General features: G+C 45.3%; 1 protein-coding gene across 2 annotated transcripts in view; it reads right to left on the bottom strand.

Moving 5' to 3' along the window:
* Window positions 1–25,113, bottom strand: part of CORO1C (coronin 1C) — an 83,701-nt gene that overhangs the window by 9,992 nt on the left and 48,596 nt on the right. For both annotated transcript variants that reach the window (XM_061602396.1, XM_061602398.1), the window contains exons 3-7: window positions 17,929–18,051; window positions 8,380–8,509; window positions 6,675–6,856; window positions 5,992–6,111; window positions 2,185–2,289 (exon numbers count right to left, since the gene is read on the bottom strand). In XM_061602396.1, the coding sequence (XP_061458380.1) occupies window positions 2,185–2,289; window positions 5,992–6,111; window positions 6,675–6,856; window positions 8,380–8,509; window positions 17,929–18,051 (660 nt within the window). The remainder of the gene's footprint in view (window positions 1–2,184; window positions 2,290–5,991; window positions 6,112–6,674; window positions 6,857–8,379; window positions 8,510–17,928; window positions 18,052–25,113) is intronic.

Here is a 25,113-nt window from a genome sequence, read left to right as displayed (position 1 = left end):
TAGCCAGGTCTTAACCTGGCGCCGAAAAGATAGAAGCGTAGGCGCCAGGCGTACTTCTTCAGGGAGGCTGTTCCACAGTTCGGGGGCCACTACAGAAAAGGCCCTAGATCGAGTAACTGTTCTCCGGGCTTCTCGATGGGTTGGTACCCGGAGGAGGGCCTTAGATGCCATCATGAATTTGCCATTCACATGTACAGTGAGGGAACAGGAAGGATAGGGGGATTAGGCACCCGGCAAGTGGACAACTGTGGGGGCAGGACTTGGGTGAGTCACTGGGGTGGGGTGGGGAAATCAGCAGCTATTTAGCCTTAAATTGGTCGCTAAACTATTCCCTTAAGTTTGGAATGGTTGCATCTTCAAATATTCTCTTGCAGCATAGGTAGCTAAAGTCTTTCTCTTGTCAATGTGCTTTAAAGGGCAACCTTAAAAACCTTTTAGTGGCTACTAGTCCCAATGTCTATATGCTCCCTCCACAATCAGGGGCAGTAATGCCTCTGAACACCGGTTGCTGGGGAACAGCTTGAAGAGAAATCTCCGTGCTCATGTCTCGCTTGCAGGCTTCCCATAGGCCTCTGGTTGGCCAGCAGCGGAAACAGGATGCTGGGTGGGATCCAGCAGCAGCCAGGCTCTCTTTATGTTGTGGGGAGGAGAGCCTGGCTGGGAGTCCAGAGTCCGTGAGTTCAAATCCCCGCTTGTGTCTCCTGGGCATCAAAGGCCAGCTAAAGATCACTCCACAGTGAGTGGCTCAGGGTTTACGTGCCCTGCCACCTGTGCAGCTGTGGGCAAGCTGCAGAGTCCCAAGGAGCCCAGTTGCCCCCCAGCTGGCAGTTGCGGACAAGGAAGGGGCTGGCTTGTGCAGCTGTGGCAAGCTGAGCAGGCCCTGGCCAGCTGGGGTGGACTAGCCTCAGAGGGAGGCAATGGCAAACCCCCTCTGAATACCCCTTACCATGAAAGCCCTATTCATAGCGTAGCCATAAGTCGGAATCGACTTGAAGGCAGTCCATTTCCATGTTCTTATTAGCTCTATTTAAGCAGAGTATTAATTTTTATGCCAAACAGCTTTAGTTTATTGGTTACAATGGTCTCAATGGCGTGTTCAGAGGCCCTTCTTCTCCAACTGCCATCTGAGTTAAAACGGTAGGTCACTCAAGATGAGGCACCACCAAGGAGGCCTTATCTTTGGAATTTCCTCCCCAGAGAGGCTCAGCTGGTGTTGCTGTTTCAGTATCAGACTGACCTTTTTATACGCTCAGGCTATTTAGATGTACTGATATTCATTTATCTTACCAGGACAGGGTTTCTGAGTCGTTTCAACATTCTATAATGTTCTGTTGTTTTGCACTTTTAAATGGGGCGACTGCTGTCTGTGTTACTTAATTGTTAACCACTCTGGGAGTCCTTTCAGGACTGAAGATCAAAGTATAAATATTTGTAAAGAACTAAATGAATATGCATCTAAACGCCTACAAACACCTAGAGTGTTTGGCAAACAAAAGGTTTGAAAACTGTTAAAAAGAAATGGATTTATTTGTTGTTCTCTCCCTCTGTATTTAATCAGGTGTAGCTTATGATGTGAAGCTCTGCATTCTCTCTCTCTCTCTCTCTCTCTGTCCCCCTCCCTGGCAGGACAAATAATTCACCTGGGTGAGGGCCTCCTGCAGATATCATCTTATCAGCAGGTTCGTTCTGCACAATATAGGAAACAGAACTTTAGTGTGGCGGCACCGACCCTGTGGAATTCCCTCCCTTTGAATATTAGGCAGGTGCCATCTCTGCTGTCTTTTCAGCGCCTTTTGAAGACTTTCCTCTTTCAACAAGCCTTTTAGGTTGAGACCTATCCCAGTCTGCGCCTGTGTTAGAACTGCTTGCTAATATGTTTGTTTATAATGTTTTTAACCTTTTCTTAAAGTTTTTTTTAAAAAATGTTTTTAACTCTGTTTTGTTTTAATGTATTTTAAGATCTGTTTTTATTATGTTTTAAAGTGTTTTTAGCGCTTTGTTTGCTGCCCTGGGCTCCTGCTGGGAGGAAGGGCGGGATACAAATTAAATAATAAATAAATAAAAAATAAACAAACAAGGAGATGGGAGTATCAGCCACAGCAACCTTTGCAGACAGCATTTAAACGCCACACCTGGGCTGCTTTCCCCATAAGACAATTCTAATCAGCACAGCACATTACCTACCTTTCCACATAAGTAAATGATGTTGGTGTCTGGGTCATAAAAGGGCAGCAACACGCCATTGCTGGTGTCCATTTCATGGAGGGCAATGGGCTCTTCCATATTTTTCTGCAAAGAGAAAAGGGCATCTTACATTGGAAAGAGACAGACTCTTGTGATCCAGCGAGGGTACTGTTATTATTTATCTTATTTATTTCATTTCTAGAAAGCTTGCTCTCCAGGCTGCTGGAAGCTAAAATACAATTAAATACACAATACCCTAACACCGCAATTTGCAGCAATGCGGGAACACAGGAAACTGCCTTGCACCGAGTCAGACCAATGGTCCATCTAGCTTAGTACTATCCGCACTGACTGGCAGCAGCTCTCCAGGGTGTCAAACAGGATTCCCTCCTAGCCGTACCTGGAGATGCCGCTGGGGATTGAACCTGGGACCTTCTGCATGCAAGGCAGATGCTCTGCTGCGGAGACACGGCCTTTCCCCGCAGCCATTCCTTGAGGCACCTTTCCCTCCTTTTTCCAGTTTAGTGATATACTGCTAAGTTAAACTTTGAACTGTGGCACACAGTATTTGCTTAGCATCATCAGCACCTAATCAGTCTGAAGGCTCTGGCCTGCTCTTCTGAAGAAAAGGAAGATTTTTCTCTTGAATCAACAAATATCCTAATAATTTTTTTTTACTGAACACACCACTTTGTTAAACAACACACAACACAAAACACCTACCAAACAGCCTTGGTTGCCCTAACTGATGACCTTTATCGGGACAGAGGTGGGGGAGTGCAACTCTGTTGGGTCTCCTTGACCTTTCAGCGGCTTTTGACTCTCTTGACCATGGTGTCCTAAGCTGGAGAGACTGAGGGGGTGGGAACTGGAGGCCTTGCATTACAGTGGTTCCACTCATACCTGCAGGGTCATTACCAGAAAGTACCAGGAGACTTGCTTGGCCCTGTGGCTTTTGAGCTGTGGGGCCCTGCAAGGTTCCATTCTGTCTCCTATGCTATTCAACATGTATATGCAACTGTTGGGAATTGCCACTGGGCATCTGGAGCAGGGTGCCATCAGTACACTGATGGCACGCATCTCTGTCTCTCTATTTCATTGCAATCAAGAGAGGCTGTGAAGGTATTGGGCCTGTGTCTGGAAGCAGTGATGGGCTGGATGGGGGCCAATAAACTGAGGGTGAATCCTGATAAGACTGAGGAGCTGTTCTTCAAGGGGCTGCGCTTCCGCCGAAGGAACAAGTTCCTAGTCTAGGAATACGCCTCGATCCCAACTTGTCACTGGAGTCTCGAGCAGTTTCTGTGGTTCGGAGTGCTTACATCTATCTTAGGCTGGTTCACCAGCTATGGCAGTTCCTGGATCGGCATAGCCTGGTCTCAGTTGTCCATGCTCCCACCTGGACAATTGTAACGTGCTCTATGCAGGGCTGCCCTTGAAGACAGTTCAGTGCGGAATGCAACTTCTAGACCAGTGGTTCTTAACCTGGGGTCCACACACACCCGGGGGTGCGAGATGCTTTTTCTAGGGGTACAAGGCGTTGTTCAAGAGATTTTAAAAAATCATTTAATCTTAGCCAAGTTAGGTTAAAACACACATTAAAACAAAATTAAATTAAATTAAAATTAAAAATGAACGGTATTTTTTCAGGGGGTGCGAGAGCATATTTTGGAAATATGGGTGCTGGCAGTGAAAACGGTTAAGAACCACAGTTCTAAAACTGAGAAGTGGAGCAGCCTGATGGGACCGTGTGTCACCAGTCCTTAGAAAGCTGCACTGGCTGCCAGGGAGATACCAGGCTCAAGTCACAGTGTTACTACTAGCATAGGTTCTGCGCGACTTGGCATCCAAGTACCTAAAGAGCAGCTTCCCCAGTATCAACTATCTTGAGCCCTACGATCAGCAGGGGAGGCCCTGTTGGCAGTACTGCCGGCAGGGGTAGCCTGGTTGGCGGTGACACATGGTCTTCTCAGTGGTGGCTCCTCACTTGTGGAATGCTCTCCCTAGTGAAGTGCATCAGTCTCCTTCATGATTAACTTTTAGGGAAAAGTTTTAAACATTCCTGTTTGACGCAGGCATTTGATGGCTGAAAGACGTGTCCCTGGCCACCTTGAAATTATTAGGTTTGAGAGTAGGTGATTACTTTCAGAAGTTTGAAACTGTTTTGTTTAGAAGTTTTAATTATATTGTTTTAGTACTGGTATATTTGCCCCTTTGGAGGAAGGGCAGGATATAAATTTAACTAAATAAATAAATACCACTGCAGAAATATGTTCTGCTGCTTATGAAGTAGGCTCAGGCTAGGACTGTGCCCAAACCCTGGAACATGGATCTCCAGAAACACTCCTCTATGCATCCCTCAATGGTTCACATATAAAATTTGTCCAGGATCATGATTGGCTATGTGGAAGAAAGTGATCTCCAAGGCTAGAAAAGGACAAGGCGTTTTTAGGAGATGTGAAGAGAGTCCAAGAGACATTGCCTCCTGGGTATACCAACATTTCTTTCTCCCTCTGGTCAACAGTGCTCTGAAACAAAAATACAAAAGTCCACCAGGCCTGTGCAGAACAAGATGATAGTGGAGTTCACATACAGGTCATGAGCAGCAGCCACTCCTTCAAAGCCACTCTAGCTCAGAAAGACGCCATAAATGAGAGCACAGGGGATTTTCCAGGGGGCAGGGGCATTGTGGGAGACTTTCTGTATGTGACAGAGCTCATCAGCCCAAGCATTTTGGTGTATGATATGCTTTGTTGCAATAAATTTCAGATTAAATCAGCCTTTCTCCATTTTTGGGTCCCCAGATGTTGCTGGACTACAACTCCCATCAGCCCCAGTCAGCATGGCCAATGGTCAGGAATGATGGGAACTGTAGTCCAGCTACTGGGGACCCAAAGGTTGGGAAAGGCTGGATTAAGCCATATATTGACTGGATTACCAATGTTCAAAACAAACACATCTCCATCCTGAGGTGTGTAGGTCCACGCTGTGAAAGGCAGATGTGGAATTAATTAAATGTAAAGAAGTTAAGAGTTCATTTCCTAAGATGGCAGCCACCAATCTGGCACCTGCAGGCATCATTTTTTTAAAAAATGTAGTCTCTAGCCCACCTAGAAAGAAAGTTATGAAGCAAAATGTGTAGGTACCCTCCAAAGTGATTTATGAGAAATGAGCCAGTCTGACTGTTCCCATATGTCAGTGTTTTTAGCCAATGAGTTAAGACAGAGCTGTGATTGATAAGTGAATTGTGTGGACACCAGGCAACAGGAATCCCTGGGGTCCTACAGGGCTGCAGTTTTCCCCTCCCGCTTTAGTGCACTGTTCCTCCTTCTGCCTTATTTTCTAGCAGTCCATGAGATCTTTGTAGCTTGCCCTTCCTTTTTACCTAGCAACTGGGATGCATCGTGATGGACCTAATAATCTGCAATTGGGTACAGCAGAGGAGTTATTTTCTGCAAACGCTACTACACAGTCAGTAGGGTGAGATGTTAAAGAATCCCCAACCCAAATGGCAAATGCAAAATGTAAAAACTCTGCAAAGAGGCTTAAGCATATCTCTGGCTGTGAAGGAGTTGATGCCCAGCCATGCTGCGTTATGCCATGCCCCCCACGGCAGCCACTTTGTGCCTGGCACCCTCAGCAATGCCTCAGAATTTGAAATGCGGCCCCCTTTCCTAAGAAAACATCTCCAGATACATCAGGATGGACACAGCTGAAAGAGCGCACAAGTATGTTTTTGGAACAGATGACTTCTCCAGCCGAGCTCTCTGGCAAGGAAAGATGCAACAGAATGGCCAAGCAAGCACTTACAGGGTTCCAGAGCGCAAGCTGCCTTTCGCTCATCCGGCTGAAGCCCGTGGTGAAGACATTCCCATCAGAGAGGAAGATGGCTCTCATCGGCCGGGCCCCCTCGTGTGCCTTCTCTTTCTCCTGATGGATGGGGATGGGGGAGAGAGAGGAAAGGGAGATGAAGCAGACTGTCAGACTCCAGCTACAAGGAAAGGTAGCAACAGTCATTGATGCTATCCCTTAACTTCCCTAAGGAGACCTGCAAGGGAAGCCACAAGGTCATCTGAAGCTGCAGAACAAGATTTGTATTACGCAACTGTCCACACAAACCGGGCGATTCACCTGCTCGTTGCATCTCGCTTCCTACTCCCAATCTGCCTGAGCATGGATTTATTTATCATCAAGTTATATCCTGCCATTCTTCCCAAGAGGAGCCCATAACGAGTGCTACATACAGAATCAGAACATAAAATGTGGGACCCAAATGTTGATGAAGTCACAGCTGACACAACAGCGCCCTGAACTTTCTTTGGGGAAGAAAAGGGGGGGCATGAATATAAAAGGAAACATGAACAGCTTCCTAGCGCACAAGGGACTCAACATTAAGGGGGGGGAAGGGTAGTAGAGTTTCCTTGGCAAAGACTTTAATAAACTACCAGCTGCAAAAGTATCCCTGCTGATGTGGTGCTACAACATATACTCACTGAAACAATTTCTTGTTTCCTGGGGTCAATCACTCGGACTTTCTTGTCCTTGGAAGCCGTGCAGATCAGGCTGCCATTCCGATTCCAGCTCACGTTGTAAATCATGTCCTGATGCATGTCATCCAGATTTATGAGGGGTTCGCCTGTCCCCACGTTCCAGATGATGACAGCATTGTCACAACCTGAAGAGAGAGAATTAAGAAATAACAACAACAACAACAACAACCCTTTCCTTTGTGTGTTTCAAGTAAATGACCATCTGTTAATATTTTCGGCTTGCCTAAAGTATGGACGCTCTTCCTGGCAGGACTCATCAATGCGAGCCTTCATCGTCCTAGCACCAAGCCTCAAGACCTCTTCAACCTCACCCCCCCAGGAGCAAAAGAAAGTAGGACCTTGTGGAACTTGTTGCCTCAGGAAGTTCATCTGGCCCCTCTCTGCTCAGGCACCAGATGAAAACAGTTATTATTCCGTTGGACAATAACAGAACCTTCTCCTCCTTTTTATATTTTTATGATTTTTGTTTTGCTGTTGTAGCTGCTGTGCTGTATTTCCTTTTGATTATTTTATAGTGTTTTTTCCTTCATCTCTTGATGGTTAGCTGCCCTGTGGGGTCCCTCTTGTGGGCAGAGATACATTTTAATAAAAATAAAACGTCAGCTGCTTAAGCCTCTATTGAACAGAGATGCAAAGGTTGTCAAAATGACACCCTTTACTGTGCCACTGCCAGTCAGTATAGAAGAATGAACACTGTGAAGCCTCAAGCAAACCAATTATTAGTTTGCATAGCGCCATGCCAGCCTAAACTGGTTCAATAAAAAACACCATGGTAACAACTCTATCATCAGCACTTAGGATGAAGTGGACAGACACTTTATAGTAAGTCAGTTAATAGGTTCTCTGCTCAGAAATCTTAAGAAATCATTATAGCCTCCAATATTGATGTTTAGTTCAACCTGGACAGTGGTGTGTTTAAGAATATCTTCCACCCTGACCCCCACCGCATTACTGATATTTGAAAGCCAAGGTGTGGAACAGAATTGGGGGAAATCACTTGCCTTCTGACGGGCTGGTTTAGGGTACAAGAAAAAAATACTAGGAAGATTTTAAAAGGATAAGCAGCTTCAAGAGAACATAATGCAGGTTAGAAGCTTACTTAGAGATAAAAAAGAGTATAAATGAATGAGTAGACCACCAGACAAAAAGCAAGAAGACTGGAAAGACAATACAGATTTTCAAAAGGAGAGATTTTGCTCAATTGGCCACATGAGCCCAGTGTGATGTCACCACTTTCTGCACCTGGGAGTGGTAACAATACTTGGCATCCATGTCTCACTTCTGAGCGTTCAAAGTACATCAAAAACATGATCTCCAGTAATCCTGTTAACAAACCCATAAGGCAGGTCAGCTATTCATCTTCATATTAGGCTGGCAAGGGGAGTGAGGCAAGACTTGTCTAAGGAGGCAAGATTTGCTCCCAGCTAAGAGACTGTGATTTATTCCGTTCTCTGCTATTCTCTTGTATACACATGAAACGTGATTTATTACCTGGTACTAGAAAAACATCCATGTGTCTCAAAGAACTAGCAAAGAGTTTTCTGTGTCTTCAACTGTGCTTTCTTGGCCCACAAGGGAGTGGCCCGAGACCCTTTTGTGACCACAGGAACATTTAATAACATTTGTTCCTTGGGGATCCAGAGCCTACCTGCACTTAGCAGCACGTTGCGTGCAGTGGGGTGCCAAGCCACTATGCCCACTCTTTTAGAGTGGCCTTCTAAGACGACCACAGGCTCTGTCAGGGACAGTGTCAGCCCGTTCTCTGGGATCTGCCAGACCTGCCAAGTAAAGAGGGGGAAGGGGGGGGAGACACAAACCACAAAGTTAGTTGTTAGGTACGTGGAGCTTTGCCTAGATGGCATTCAGACGAAGTGGCAGGCCCACCTCAGAAGCTCTATGCTTCTTGGCGGCTGCTTGAGTAGCCAGCTGTCCCCGTGTCCCCCCCAACTGCTAAGCATACCTTCCCATTTCTTTGGAGACAGCAGCTCAGGCATGCAATTAAGGACTCATTGTTCTCTGCCACAAGTCGTTCTCCCAGCGAAGCGCTGGAACAGTCAGCTAACATCTCCATTTAGCCTGCACCGTTTGCCAAGCTGCAATGTGGATATCTGATTTTGCACTCCCAGACGAGCAGCTCCGGGAAATGGCCCAGTTCGAATCACAGCTACCCTTACTCTACACAATTTCTGTGACCTCCCAAACTGGCTCCACCATGCACCAAACACTCTGGGCTTTGCGGCCTGCCTCTGTTTACATTCACAGTAGGAACATATACTCAGCTTAGGGGTGCTTCAAAGCTTGTACCATTCTGTACTGAATAACCACATTAGAGTTTTTCTTTCCTACCTTAAGAGGTAGGAATGAGGGAGAAATTTGATTCTGTTCACTTTTAAAGCTGAATTTATCACACTTTCTAAAAAGATATGAGGACTGAAGCACAGCTATCCTTCAAAATTTGCACTTTTCCAAATTTTGCCATGCAGCCCTCCAGTCTCAGTGTTTATAGAAGTGCATATATTGGGGGGAAATGTGCATAAAAATGAATACATTAGTGAAAATAACATTAAAAATGCAGTATATTAGGAGAAATTGCTTGCAAAAAACATGTCCATTAGTCAATACTGCATACAAAATTGTGTTTAGTAGGAGAAATTTGCACTAATACACTGAAGAATTCTCATGAGGGTTTTTAAAAAAAATAAATCACAAATTGCTGCAAAAATGTGAACCGAATTTAAGATTGGAAAAATGAAAAACGGAGAGAACTGTAACGGACAAATCTTTCCATCCCTAAGAAAGTACAAAGGGGAGTACTTAATGTTTATGTTCAAACTCAATTTGTTTTATCATTACAGATTGCAATCAATGCTCCAGGCAGCCAAAAGCATCAGCAAGGAGGGAGGCACGTGCCCAGGAAGGCCTAGTCTGCCCACCAGCCTCCCAAATCTATTTGCACTGCCCTTGTATTAGCACAGGTCTGGATGATGAAGTCTTAACCTCCAGTTCCCCATCACACCCACAAACGCACACACTCCAAGAACAGCCTTTAACCCCCAGTATCATGTTTATAGTATTTTAAAGGATGACCGAGCCAATAAGGACGCGTCCCCAGTAAATCTTCTGTATGAGTCACCACTGGCCAATCATTGTTTCTGAACCAGAGCTGACCTACATCATTTAGAGAGGGATTGGGGGAGAGGAAGAGAGACAAATGCTGAGGACGCATAATTAGCCACCAGCAGATGGCAGCAAAGTGTTACCCTGCTCTATAATCCCCTCTTGTCCACTGCTGGTGGGGATACATTATTCACTAATAAGCAAAAAAACTTGCAGTTTAAGAACGTACCTATAGCCCACAGGTGTTTCTGTCAAACTTTAAAAAGCAGGGAAATTGGGCAGCTATAGTGAATGCACCAGGGGAGCAGGAGACCTGAACTCCTCTCTGAGATATTGGACTGCCCTACAAATTTGTAAAAATGCAATCCACAATTTGGGTTGGTCTTTCACAGTCCAATCCACTTGCTGTGTAGTTTGGAAGAATTTGGTAACATGTGTCTCTGAGCATATGGTGAGTGGTGACCCAAAGCTGTCCCTGGCCACATCCACAGCAGGCCTTTATTTCACTTTGGACAGTCATGGCTTCGCCCAAAGAATCCTGGGAAGTGTAGTTAGTGAAGGGTGCTGAGAGTTGCTAGGAGATGCCCTGTTTTCCTCACAGACCTTCAATCAGAGCGGCTGACTGTTAAACCAGTCTGGCCACTGGAGCTCTGTCAGGGGAATAGGAGTCTCCTCTCAGCACCCTTCACAAACTACACTACCCAGGATTCTCTGGGGGAGCCATTACTGTCTCATGTGAAATCAAAGTCTGGTGTGGGTGTGGCCTCCTGATTAGGCAAGCCCAGCAGCTGTGAGTCTGGCTTTTAGAACACTGACAGTTGGTTCTTACTGAGCATGCCTGACACTATCATTGAGTTCAAGCCAAAATTTCTTAAATTAATTAAAAGTCAGCCAGGCATTTTTTTAACTTTTAAACTGCAGAAGATGAAGGTCAGAGTATGGGGCAAGGTCAGTAATAGGATTACAGGTACTCTGTGAACATGGCTGATTTTTAATGAATTTCAACAGATTATGAGAACTCTGACAGAAAAAATCCAAAAGGGCTCTTAGTTTTCTCTCTCTCTTTTTAGACTATGAACTCTTTATTCTCTCTGACTGTTTTGTGTATCGCCATGAAAATTTACAGGGTTGTTAAGCAAACGTTTCTGAGTTCAGGACTATAGGTTTTGTAAGGTTTTGTTTTGGAATGAGCTTATGGGAAGCATCAGAATGGCATGGGGGGTATTTTCAATTTAACATTGTGGAATGTGAAAAATCCATGCTGGCTATACAGCCACTCTCGTGGCTGTATAATTATAGGCTTCAGCAGAATTCACCTCTGAGCCTCTAAACCAAAAGAAAGTTGACATTACTCTTCTGAGGTCTGGTCACTAGAGGCAAGTCATGTCAACACCCATCCTGGGCCACTGAAATGTTTGAGCCCACGTTCACAGCGGGTAATTCAAGAACTCCCAAATTGCCCCAGTTTAATGGGCTGAATTTGCTTAAAGACCAGAAAGCAGGCTACCTAGCGGTGGTGATGTTGATGATAACGGCTGGAAAAAGCCACAGACAATTCTGGACACTCAGATACTAAAAAATGATGACAGCCCCTGATAATTTGAAATGGATTTGTAAGTTTACTAAAAGCCAGATACGGAAAAAGCTGCTTGCACCCTACATTTCTTATAGTGAATGAACAGTGTTATGGTTTGCCCAAATCACAACTCTGTGGATTTTTTTTTAAGATGGAGAGCCTGGAAAAATGTAGAAATATCACATATCTGGAATGAGCTAAAAGCTATTGTGGGAATCAGCCACTGGTAAACCCAGGGTACCGGTAAAACGCCTTAGATATATTTTTCTAAAAATATTAAGCGGTATAAAAATTATCTAAAGAAATAAATGTGCATTGGCCCATGTTCTGCTCAGCAGGCAGGTATTTAACCCACTTCCCCAAATAACTAAATTATTTATTTATTTATTTACACAGCAGCGGCTTGCATGCTTGATAGGAGCAGGCACTCCTGCCTAGGTCAGTGAGGATTAAGGCAGTTCAACTGCAATGCAACAGAACCCAATTGCTAGCCACACACTCTTGTTCACAAGCCATTCCAGAGCTGCCCCTTTAGCTTCTTTTAGCTGTCTTTTGACCTCCTTGCAGTCAGGGAACTGGAATAAAATGCTGGCTGGTTAAATGTGTCTGGGGCGGACATAGGCCGTTCACATAAATCCAAGTCCTCTCATGCCATCTATCTGAAAAATATTCCCAAACACCTTATAGAGTTATCAACATAAGAGCAGCTACATTAAGACAGCCAACATGGCCTATAACAGAAGGTGAAACCAGTAACCCTTTAATATGAACAGACTTGTTTAACTGGATTGAAGTGTGTGAGAATGCACTAATGGGGGGGAGGAGAGACAGAGAGAGACAGACGGGGTGTAGATCATGAAGGACCAGACAAGGGCACAGCAGCAGGAGCCAGGCCAGACCTGTGGAAGGTCTATGATGCATGGGGGTGGAAGGGGGAGATGGAAACCATTTCAAATCTTCTCTTGCAGGAGTACTCAAAGTATGGTCAGGGAGCAGTGTATATGGCCTTGATTCACTTGGGAGGTTTGGCCTGCAGACCTGTTAGTCGCAGCTCTCTTGAACTGCTGCCCTCTGGTAAACTCGTTTTGGTTGCAACTCTCTTATCTGCTACAGAGTTCTCTAGTATTAGGCCACATCGCTAGTGGGAAGAGGGCTGAAGTCTTCAAAACCATCTGACTTTGGTGCCAGAAAAGGCCAAATTGAAGACCAAGTTGCTTCTCCTCATACACAGGAAATCGGTATGCCTCTTGGCGACACAGATCATCCAGCGGGAGCATGAGCTTCTCTGGCGGGTTTTGGCCTCACATGCATTCCACGAGAACCAGTTGCGCACTGCGATTCTGCTGACTGGCTACAGGCTGTGCCAAACAGCAAGAAGAACAAACACTGCATGATGGACAATCGCCCAAGCAATTGTCTATTTTGCTCCAGGTGCATGCACTCAGAATCTAATATATATATGCCAACTTGCATGCTTAAAACAAGAGCAAAGATACACTTGATCAGGAAAGACCAAGCACTCTTGTGGCCAACCAGCCATCTATCTCCATGTTATACAAAGTAAGGGGGATAAAGCAATACTGAGATGCTTTTTGACATACCTAACTTTACACTGGCCTTACGTTTCCACAGTACGAAAGCACCTCAGGCCAACTCTTAAACCAGTCTGCCTACAGAAGCATTCCTAGATTTTAGGAACATCAGAAATCTGGATCAAGGTTGTATGTAATGGCACTTTCATTTCCAAAAGGACATCTCTGCCAGGGGTTTCTGTTGAGAGTTGCCCCCAAGACAGACAGCAGAGGGAGTACTTCACAGAGCTCCTTCAGACAACCATTTTATTGAAAATTCATTCTGATTTGCTTGCACAAAGCTTATGCAGAGGTTAGACCAAGTCCAGTCTTGACTGAATATTTATCCCAATTTGCTTGCACAGTGTTTATGCGTCTTCCTGTTAATTATTCATTCATCCGACACCTATTCAATCCATTTCCTTCACACGTTAACCCCACATCACTTTTGACCAAGACAGTGACAACATCCCCATAAGCTCTCCTTGACTTGTGCTCCAATAGAAATCTGTTTACAAGCCCAAACTGCACTGTATTTCAGACTCCAGTTTTACTAGAGGCATTTCCCTCAGCAGTGAAGGAAGTACTATTTGCTACTGATGTGAAAGCGAAAGCTGCAGTTCCAGCCCAAGAGAAGAAATTTCAACATTTCAAAGTGAATCAGGAAAAATCATGCTGCAGAAGGTGGACAGAGATAAGAGCACTTTGGGGGTGGGGAATCTGGGTTCTAGAGCACCAGCTGCTCAGTGCAGGACTTTGCAGATTAGAGAAACAGGAGGCCTAATAATCTTATTTAAGAAAAACCAAGAAGGAGGCAGGCCTCAATAGGCCAGCCCATTCATTCCTAAATCGGGCAGTTCATCACCTTTCTTCTTTGTTGGATGAAATCAGAAAGGAAGGAAGCAAATTATCAAGGATGTGGCTTGCTGGCAGGTACTGGCCTGCTAAATGTTTTTCAGCAGACAGGGCAGATAGATACTTTAAGGAGGTAAAAACCAGGAGAGGCAGCCGTTCTAGCTCAAGACACCACATCCTTTCTTTCATAAACCAACGTGTCACACGAATGTTCACAGGGAACAGACTGACACAGCAACATCTGGCAGAAGAGCCTCTAAAGACAACAAAGGCAGCCACTTGGAAGGATCATTCCAGCTGTTTATTTCTACAAAGACAAATTCTTGGGCTGAAGAAACCACATCCTCTGATATGGAGGCTGGTCCCAAATCCCAATTGTGTAGGAAGAGGGTGCAGTTAATTTGGTGGCAAGGGAAACACACTCTGCACATGCACAAAGCAGGGCTGAGCCAAAGTGAGCCTGACCTCAAACTCAGCCCTGCATAAAAAACATTCCCCACCCTCTCAGCTCTGCTTTCTTCATCTGTCTCCTGGCTTTCTCACCATCTCAAGAGAGAGCACTAAATTTGGTTCCAGAGGCCTCAATGAGTTTACCAGTTTAGGGATACACCTCCATAGTGAGATTTAGTCATAATAATTTCTAGTCTTATTGGGGTTCTGTTTTCCATTCCCACTGGGTCTTATACCACCCCCATCTGTCACCACGATATCTACACACTTTGGTGAAACTGTAGGCTGTCAATGACTTGGAAAATCCACATCCATCAGCATAATGTGTCCTGTTTGGAACTTCAAGGTACGGCTTAGCAAGCCAATGACTGCCACTGACGTTACTGCCAATGCAAACCTGTTGCTTTCTGCAGAGCTGGGATGGTGAAGCAAACCAGCAGTTCACCTTCTTCAAAACACAGACTGAATGTCTCCAGCTGAAATTCCTCCCATTTGAGAAGAGCCATTTGGCATCTTCCACAAAACCTTATATAATCCAACATTCTCTAGCTGAATAACACAAAACCTGCAATACATTACCAACTTTCAAAAGGTTCTGAAGAACCCACATTTAAGCGGTTCCTTATTTGCTGGCATGAGAAAAATAATTCTTCAAAGTGAGCATCTAGACTAGGCGGCCACATGGCAGCATTTCAGAGCAGCCCCCCTCTAGAAATTAAGCAAGGAGGAAGTCAACAGGGGTGGACTGCTCACCTCCGCCTTGAGAAAAACACTTGGTGTATTGGTTGTGTTTATAAAAAATGTGCAAGCTTGTTTCCCATTTAAAAAACACTGAACACCATGCAACAGAGTCCTGTGAGTAGCTTGGGAATACTGATGAGGCTACATAGGCATGGACCTGATCAGGCATGAACCTGGATGGGAAGCTACAGGGGAGTCCCAGTTAGACAGAAGGAGAACTAAGTCAGAGACTGATTGCTTTGCTCATCTTGCTACCAGAGAGAAGCATTTTTATGTTTTTTAAAAGGACTTCCTAAAGCAGAGGGGCCTGGAGAATCTCTCAAGATAAAGAATGCTGTGCCTTCAAACCTGTGGATGAAGGTATAAGAAGCAGGACCTCACCCACTGATCTGAAGACCAACACACACACACGTGTCGTTGCATATGCTTCCTAGTTTGCAGCCATTGTCATAAACATTGAAAAGTAGCCTGGAAGGCTGCTACTGATAGCAGAAGCAGGAATGAAGGGGTGCTTAATCTTCTCCCTTGGTTCTGTCCGTCAGCTCAAGATCACTATTCCCAAGCCAACTCGCTTCCCATGGGTTCCCCATATCACACACACCCCCACAAAACAAAAAAGAAAGAAAAAAGCTGCTGGGAGAGACTGCTTTTGAACAAATGGCGAAGTCATCTGTTGCCCCCCTGCATTCTAACCCTCCATCCCTATCTGCAGTCTCCAACGCTGAAAAACATCAGGGAAAGAAATTCTCAACTGTGCGTAACGCACAGGGGTAGGGAAACTACGGCTGGGAGGCCAAGTTCAGCCTTCATTTGGCCCACAAGAATGCTCTCCCCAAACCACATCCACCTGCCCCACAGCTGACATCATATGCAACATCAGGTGTGGAACACGTATAGATGCGGCTGGATGGGGGAACTCGACTGCACAGGCAATCCCGGCAGGAAGCCGCTTTGCCAGCCCTATGTTTGGTGCCAGCAAGGACAGGGCAGGCAAAGCCCCGTGCACATGGTGGATGGGTGCTTGGGAAGCACCGCTCAAGCGACTTGACAGCTGGGCCGTCCCTCTCACCAGTCACACAGGGATGGGAACAGACAAGGGTCTAGCCTGCTGGCCCAGAAAAGGCTCCCCTCTCATGGCGTTGAGGCCATGCTAAGTGGTGGGCATGGACTGAGGGCTTATTGCTGATTAGGAGGAAAGGGCACCACGTTCCCATTGGGGGGGGGGAGATCCAACGGCTGATTCAACTGTCCACCCTAACACCCACACCTACTGGCTTCAGGTGGGCTGCTTGCTTTTTTGAAAAAAACCTCAACTCTTAAAATATTGGGGGGAAATGTTCTGAGAAGGGGAAGGCAAGTTACCTCACATGGGTCAACCTGAGCTGCCCAGCAGGAAGAACCAGCTTTCCCTTGGGTCATTCCTAAAGAGGAAGCTGCACCTGAATACGAAATAGGGTAGATATGTTTTTTTCTAGCTCATTGCTCAAGGTATGCAGCCCTGCATGTAGCCTCAGACGCTTTGCGCCGCGGGTCAACAACTGGCTTTACCAGGAGGCCACTGAGAGACAGTGGTTGACTACAGTGGCACAGGGTCACCACGGTTCTCCCTGCTGAGTGGATAGCAAGGATCACAGCCCCCTCCCACGTTCCCCCTTGCATCTCAACTGGGGGAAGAAGATACACATGATATCCACTTGGGGGCCAGATACGGTCACAGGACTGCCAGTTGCTGATCCCCACTTTAGACATTTCCCCCCCTTATACTCATTAGAAAATTAGTTGTCACTAAACTGCACTTTAATTCAGCTGTGTTCAAAAATCACCCCCTCCAATGCCATGCAAGTTTCTACAAGCAGCTTGGATTAGAGGCAAATACATCTCTCTCTCAAGAAGCTTGAGTTCAGCTCTGCCAAGCCTCCTGATGTTTATCCTTCAGATGGCATTCATTCCATTTCACGTGCCTTCAGAATTATGGTTTCTCACGGAATATTCCAGCATCCTTTAGCATACAGTCCTTTTTATTGGCAAACTCTGAAAACCCAAATTGCTTCTTTTTAAAAAGTGGAAATACAAATATATTTTGTTAACACTTTAATGTCTTCCAAACTGAGATCACAGGAGACGGCGTGGGATAAGACCCCAAGAGACAGAAAGGGAATCCAGAAGTCATGATGGATTAAGAGACGCAATACACAGGAATGAACGTCAGTGACTTGATTAAGAAATAAAATGTTCATCTTCATTCTCAGAGTTACTTTAACAGAGCAGCCTTCCCCAACCTGGTGCCCTCCAGATGTTTTGGACATGCTGGCTGGGGCTGCTGGGAGTTGTAGTCTAAAACATCTGGAGGGCACCAGGTTGGAGAAGACTATAAGAGAGTGTGCAGAAGAGAGGCATGTAAAATTAAATCCACCTATCTTGTCAGTGTGGCCTTTTGATTTAATTTATAGACACAAAAATCAATTGCACTGAAGACAACCTTTCCTTTCAGTGTTACTCACCTCAGCTCTGCAGTCAAGATAGGGCATGCTGCAGTAATGCAAATAATATTTTCTGCCATTCAGCGTACCATTTATTAGCACATATCTGTTCTAAAGCTGGAACAAGAATTCTTGGCTGCCAGGTAAAAATCACAACTACAACATTAATTTAGTACAGGTCATAGAATCATAGAACAGTAGAGTTGGAAGGGACCTATAAGGCCATCAAGTCCAACCCCCTGCTCAATGCAGGAATCCAAATCAAAGCATTCCCGACAGATGGCTGTCCAGCTGCCTCTTGAAGGCCTCCAGTGTTGGAGAGCCCACCACCTCACTAGGTCTACAAAACTACTCCGAAAGACGAAGGCTAGAAGCAACTTATTGAAATGCGTAATGCAGTGACTCACCATGACAGTGCAGTCTTCCGAACCACTGGCGATGACTTGATCATTGTGAGGACACCAGTCTATGTCAAGCACAGGTCCTGTGTGGCCACATACCGTGGGGTAGGATTTGTCAATTCTACCTGTCTGGAGAGAGTGAAAAGGGAGTGTTGTAACGCGCAGGACAAAAGACACAATGCACAAAGGTTTAACTGTGACCCTCCGAATGTTGCTGAAGAACAAGTCCCATCAGTGCCAGACAGCATGGCCAACTGTCAGAAATGATAGGAGTGGTAGCCCAACATCTGGAGGCCACAGGTTCCCTACCCCAATGTAAGCACTTCATGTTCACTAAATTCTACACACACAGTGGTGGCTGGAAGGGCATAAGGCAAGAGGCCATGTGTAGGAGGAGACAGAGCCCAGGGCAGGCAAAGCCCACCCACTCCAGTTTTGTTTCCATTACCCTCTTTCAGAGATTCTACAAAGGAACACTAAGACTACAGAGGAGGAAGCTGACAGCCAGGGTCACCCCCGGGCTTGTTTTAAGTAAGAAGTCAGGAAGGTGAGGGCTAAATGGGGGCCAATGGAGGTTGGTGGGGCAGTGCCCCATTCACCCAAGAGGACCAGTCTTCAGTGACCACAAAATATACCAAATGTATGATGTCAAGTTTATGAATCTTTCAACAGATACGTCTTGTTCGTGACATATTAATTGAAGGCAAAGTTAATTGCTCAAATTTGCATTAATACACTGGCTAGCAGCAACTTTCCTGGGTCTTCACAAAACTCCTCTCATAGCCTCATTCCCCTTCAACCCACCACCCCATTATTGCCTAAAGAAGCTGCCTTACGCCAGCCAGGCTATTTGGCCCCCTCTCTCAATGTTTTCTTCTCTGACGGACAGCGGCTCTATAGGGCCTGAGGAAGAGAGAGGCCCCTCTCATCACCTGCTACCAGAGATCCTTTTATTTATTTATTTATTGTATTTATTGTATTTATATACCGCCCCATAGCCAAAGCTCTCTGGGTGGTTTACAGTGCTGTAACTGGAGGCGCTGGGGACTGAACATGCAAAAGTATGTGTACTTTTCCACCGGACTATGGGAGCTCTTTGTAATTTTTAGAAACCTGTGGTATGATGTCAGGAAAAACTTTAATTAGGGTTTTCCCCAAAGACTTGATTTCCAGTTCACTAAGCTGGTTCAGAGGAAGTGCGGATATACCCCATTCATTGAACTTTAGGCGTACCCCTCACATCTGCCTCGTTCAGACACCACCATCCATGGCTGGGTTTCCAAAACTACTCTTTGCTTCTTATGCTGCCTGAACCCAGGATCACCCATACTATTACTGCTCTGCTAATTCCTGGGACGTTGGCTTTTCCAACTCAAAGTTCACTGTACATAAGGTTTCAGACACAGCCATAGCCATTAGCTCTGGCAGACTGACTGACCTTAGACCTACTTGTCAAAACCAGGAGAGATAGGGGCAAGTCCCACAGGGCTATGAGACGCACCAACAAGGAGCAATCCTTATGGAGTTCAACTGAAGCTTAATAGATAGGCATCTTTCCTTCACAGCTGGGAACAGTGGGGACTTAAAAGCATATCATGCATCTGCTGCAACCAGACAGAGAGGTGGCTACCTACCACCTTGGATCGAAGGCTAAGTCCATCGTTACTGAAACCTTTACAGAGCTACCAAGGAGTTATCTGGTCGGTGACAGGGCAGACCAAGCTGACACACAATGTCCCAACGAGGCCACTGCTCACAGCGGCTGCCAAGATGCAATATGTTAAGGCAGAGGTGGTGAACCTGTGGGCCTCCAGATGTTGCCACGCTGGCTGGAACTGATGGGAGAGTTGGGAGTTGAACAACTTCTGGAGAGTCGCAGGCTCACCACCATTGTCAAAAGCAGGGCTGTGGAGTCGGAGTCATGAGCAATTTTGGGTGGAGTTGGAGTCAGTAGAAATGTACTGACTCCGACTTCAAAATAAATTTTGATTGACAATTTTTTTAAAATATAAATTCAAAATGTCAAAGAAGCTTCCCATGAAGTCAGCTGTAGTTCAGCATTTCACCATAACTCAAGATGGAAAACATTTTGTGTGTCAGTGTATGACACAGGACCCAGATGAAGACAAATGCTGTGATGCCAAGATCAGCGCATATTCAGGCAGCAATAAAAATGCTCCTATGAGAGCTTCCAATTTAAAAAGATATTTACAGCGCTTTCCAGGGCTGTGGAGTTGGAAGCAATTCTGGGTGAAGTCGGAGTCGGACAGTAGAAAAATAGAGGAGTCGGAGTCGAAGGTTTGGCGTACCAACTCCACAGCCCTGGTGGGACTGAGGGGCAGGTAGTGACTGAAAGGAATAAAATGGTTCAGAAACACAGGAGGGAAAGTTTTACGCCAGGGGTGGGAAACCTCAGGCCCGGGCCCCGAATGTGCCCCCCTCCAGGTCTCTCTGACCTCCTGAGGCCACACCCTCTCTTCTCACATCACACCCTTCACTAGCCCTGCTTTGCACCCTGGGCGTTTTTACCTTGCTGGAACGTGTCACTGAACTCTGATCCTGCCTCTTCCTAGTCAGGATGGCGGATAGAGAGTGTTGTGCATGAAGAAACTAGTCAACTGTACAAAAGAAATGATAACAGTCACATCTGCTGCCCTGCCCACTTTTAGCTCTGGCTCAGTGGAAGGAAGGCCCTTCGGCCAAAACTGCTGCTCTACAATGTGGAGCTTCCCTAAAGAACAGAACGGAGGCACCATGGGGTCAAACGCACAGCTGAAGATATACTGGCCTGGTTTGCGCATAATGCTAAGGCAAGCCATGGTTTAATAAGCCGTGCATTATGTAAGAACTCTGCCCAGTGGTTTACTACAGTGTATCTACTATCAACGAACTATGAACTGAAGCCATGGATTGTTTTATCTATGGCTTGGTGTTAGGTGTGAAGCCAGCACTCTTCCTTAAGTATGGTTCGACTACCCCATCCCAGACCACCAAGTTACAAAGGCACAAGGGATGAGAAGCCGGGAAGCAAGCCAAACTTTGGAGAAACAAACCATAGTGTGCTTGAGCATCTGTGGACCAATGTGTGGTTAATTCATGGTTTGTTAAACCATGGCTTAGTGTTCTGTGCAAACCAGGCCACTGGGTGGGGAGAGAAGAGACCCCAAAATAGCTCACTGTGGCTAACAGGATGCAGCATGCTTGTTCTAGTTTCTGCAATAAGCATCACCACAAAATATTAAAGAACATAGAGTAGACCCTATGTACACGACATAAAATGCCTAAAAGTAAAACTGTCACTTTAGAGCAATCAATATGGATGTCAATAGAACTAAGACAGAAAATGAGCATCAGAAGTACAAGAACAGATCCTAAAAATTAGATGTACGGAATACTGTGCTGAAAACTGACAGTATAAAACCTGTTAAGTAAGTGTTAGGATTGTTATAGTGCAGATTAAGTGTTGATGCATGACTTAAAATAAACTTGGTGCAGTCCTAAAGCAACACTCAATCCCATCATTAAAAATCCATTAACATTTAGAGATGACCAACAAACACTAATATAGAGAATGCAACAACATACAGATTTATGGCAAATACACACAAAAACACACCCCAGGTGTGTTGAGGAAACACCCCAGGTAAAAGTGAGGAATAGGAAGCTTTTTACACAAACTCTTTCAGTTACAGGGCTCAAAATATACCAGATAAGGTCACCTAATGAAGTCACAGAGGCCAAAACAGATTTCTGTGTAAAACTCCTAACAGCATGGGCTGAAAAAGCAGTGCAGTTTTTCACCATGACTGACCCTGTCTCTCTGCTAAGAAGAGGCAGCTGATCGGAAAAGGATACTTCTTAGATAATTTAGTGTAGAAAAGATACTTCCTCGGGAATTTTTGTTATCACCACAGCTGAAAATAAGGAAGTGGCATGTGTGCGCTGGAGAAGGGGGCAGAGGAAGGAAACCAGATTACAAAGAACGGGTTTGAAATGCAAACTAAGCTCTCTCTTTCAGACAGACGCTGTTCCTCCTCTAAGGCCTGGCACTCTTCACCCACAAGGTACAAAAGCTCAGACGCTGCTTATCTTTTAACAAGAACTGCTGCATCTATGCAGCACCCACATCTACCAACACCAGATGGTTCATACCCCAGGCGCTGGGCTTAAGTGAAGACTGCACTCAGACTGTGACAAATGACCATTAGTCACCCAGCAAGCTAGCCAGGCTCTCCATGACTAACCCTACTTCAGATAAGGAAACGGTGTCATTCCTCAAAGGGGGATTATGGTAACACAGTCATCACCAAAAGACTTCCATGTAGCCATTTCAGATGTCCTGGGGCACGAAGCTTGTATCTCCCACTAGAACTCACAGAATACCTTCAAGGGAGATCAGAGATAGCAAATTTCAAGTTCTATCAAAGCAACTGGTGTGAATGTGAACAGCGTATTAGATGATGGCCAAAGTTCAGTCAAAGTCCCCAAGCTGGTTACGCTGCAACAGTGGCGAGAAGACTCAGGATGTTGATAAGCAAACACAGAGAGGGGGTGTCAGGGTGACAAATGTGGAAGGAAGGAAATGTACATATGGAAGCACACGTCTTTTCATCAGCTCCTATGGGACTGCAAGAGTGTGGGAAGAGGGTGGTAACATGATGAACAGATGAAGGTGGGGTTTGGAACCAAAAGCATACTGCCCAGAGCAGGGCCATGATAAGCGTTTAACACTGTTGGGAGTCATATTGATAGTAATGGGGGGACCCCTCTGGCAAATAGTTCTGTATGAGACAAGCGCTTTGCAAGCCTTGAAGAGGAGTAGGCTGGCTGCAAAGAACACCTCTTACACTCATGTCCCATACGTACTTTGGAGAATATCCAATTTGCAGTTCTCCATTTTCCAAGCAGCATCACACTTACAATGTGGGGGCCCTGCTTCGAGGGGACCAGTTCTTAAAACAATAGAAACAAAAGTGGAGAGTAAAACAAAGATTTGCCATGCTTTCCCCATGAAGCTAACTTCCTCTGATCAGTTGACCACAGGTTGCAATTCAACAGGTAACTCCTCTAGCACGCAGGCCCCGTTGGAGTAAATGGACATAACACAATTCTCCAAGTGGGCTTCCCCATATGCTCCCGTTTATTTGAAAGGATGAAGCCGTGCTCAGCCATGCTCGACAAGAAACAAGCTTGAAAGCCGTGCTATTTGTTATCAGGCATAACTTAAAGTTATGCCTCAAGGTTTTTGGGAAACATGGAGTCTCATCAAGCCTGTGCAGCTCTGTGGCAGTAACAAGGTTTGTATCTCAATCCATAGGGAAGCCCAGAAATGCAGCAGCTGAATGACTTCATCGCTAAGTGCCAAGTGCTTAGAGCTGAAGAGAGATAAGTGCTAGGTACAAGCACAAAGGGCTCTGTAACTGCAGTAGTTTCCATGGAATATCTGTCCTGGAAAATCTATGGTAATGCACAGAAATCCACCGCAAAATTAGCTGTGACAGTCAGACACAGACAGAGCAAACCAGACTGCCAACTGCTTGCCAGAGCAGGAAATCCAGTACTTGGCACAGATGCTACATTTCAACAATTGAACAGCAGTTTGTTGCCACTACTGTATCCTGAGGTGTGGGGAGGGGAGGGGAGAGAATACCAAAATCTAGAAGAAAATCGAGCTTGTATTTCTGATGCAAACAAGGGGAAGTGCAGCAGCCTTTTTTAGCACTCCTGAACCCCTGGGGCTGCTCTCTGGAAGGCCCTCCCCCTACCATATGCGAAGCATCATCCATCAGTTATGCAAATGTCTTGCAAAGACATATCGCTTTCCCTAACCCATAAGACTGGACCCTGTTATTATTGAATTTTTGTTTTTATAATGCTGCTTTTTATGTTGTATCTCTGTTTTATGATATTGTTCTATTGCTTTACGTTGTATTTTTGTATACCACTTAGAGGTTTTTAAATATTAAGTGGTTTAGAAATGCTTTTTGTATAAACATATACAAAATGGGTTTTGTGCAAACATACAAACAAAACTGAGCATGGGGAAGGTTTTTCTGCTAACATCTCCGTTTTTAAATCCCTTCTAAACACCTGGTTGGCTCCAAAAGTTGTTTCCAATGGCTCTTCTTCTGCAGCTATATTGGCTGTCATTCCTTTCACATCAGTTGGTCACGGGTGATATATGCACAGTGATTATGAGAGCTTTGTTGGCATAAGAGGTCCCCCTTTCCCCGGAATGGGGAGGGGGGAAGGCTTACTTTAGGAAAAAAGCTGAGGAGTTATTACTAAAAAGTACAACGTTTCTAACAACTAAGGGAAAGTCACTACCCACCCAAATTTAAATATAAAATGAAAGGATGAGCTGGATTTAGAGAGATCAGAAAAGAATGGGATGCTAATAATTTCTGCTAAATTGGCTTGCATCACAAAACTGGATACTCAGATGCTAGGACTGAATTTCCAAGACTTCACCTTCACACCAAATTCTTCATAAACATACGAGGGAAGGCAAAGAACAAGAAACATGATGTTCCAGTGATAATTCAAAGTTGGTAGATTGCCCATCTATTGGCTGATGGCCTGCCCAATTAATGACAGCCTCATTCCATGCACAATGCCCACAGGCTGGCAGAAACAGTTCCTCTTGCCTCTCTCTTACAAACCTAACACTCTAAAGTAACCCAGCACTTGCAGTTTCTTCCACACTTCTCTCAGCAGAAGCACAACATATTTGGCTGGTGGAAGTTCGGCTGCAAGGAGCAAGCAAGAAATGCAGTTTCTGATTCTGGTCTTTTTCCCAGCAAAATAAGTACTACCACTTCCAAAAAACAAGGAGGATTTTTGCTCCCAGGCTTCAAATTTATACGCCAAGTTTCAAACTAAAACCAACATTTTGATAGGCAAGCTTTATAAGCAGAAGTGCTGACAGCCCCTCAACAGCAGAAACGTTAGCAATGCACTTCTGTTAGCGCTCTCTACCTAAACCCCTGGAGGAGCATCAAGGGATCTGCTGTAAAAGCTTCTGGTGGACAGACACACGTAAGTTCAAAAAGGGATGGTCCCAAAGGAATTAGGCACAGGAAAGATTGAGGGGAAGGGCCTGAGGTTTCACACAGATTATACAGACGCAAACTGCAGAGATATTCCCTGACATTTGCCAATCTTCCAATGTGTGTGGAAGAATGCTGTGTT

Source organism: Rhineura floridana, chromosome 19 (genome assembly GCF_030035675.1).
Source record: "Rhineura floridana isolate rRhiFlo1 chromosome 19, rRhiFlo1.hap2, whole genome shotgun sequence".
NCBI lineage: Eukaryota > Metazoa > Chordata > Lepidosauria > Squamata > Rhineuridae > Rhineura > Rhineura floridana.
The sequence above is the reverse complement of the archived record's forward strand: the minus strand, read 5'-3'. Positions and strand labels throughout refer to the sequence as shown.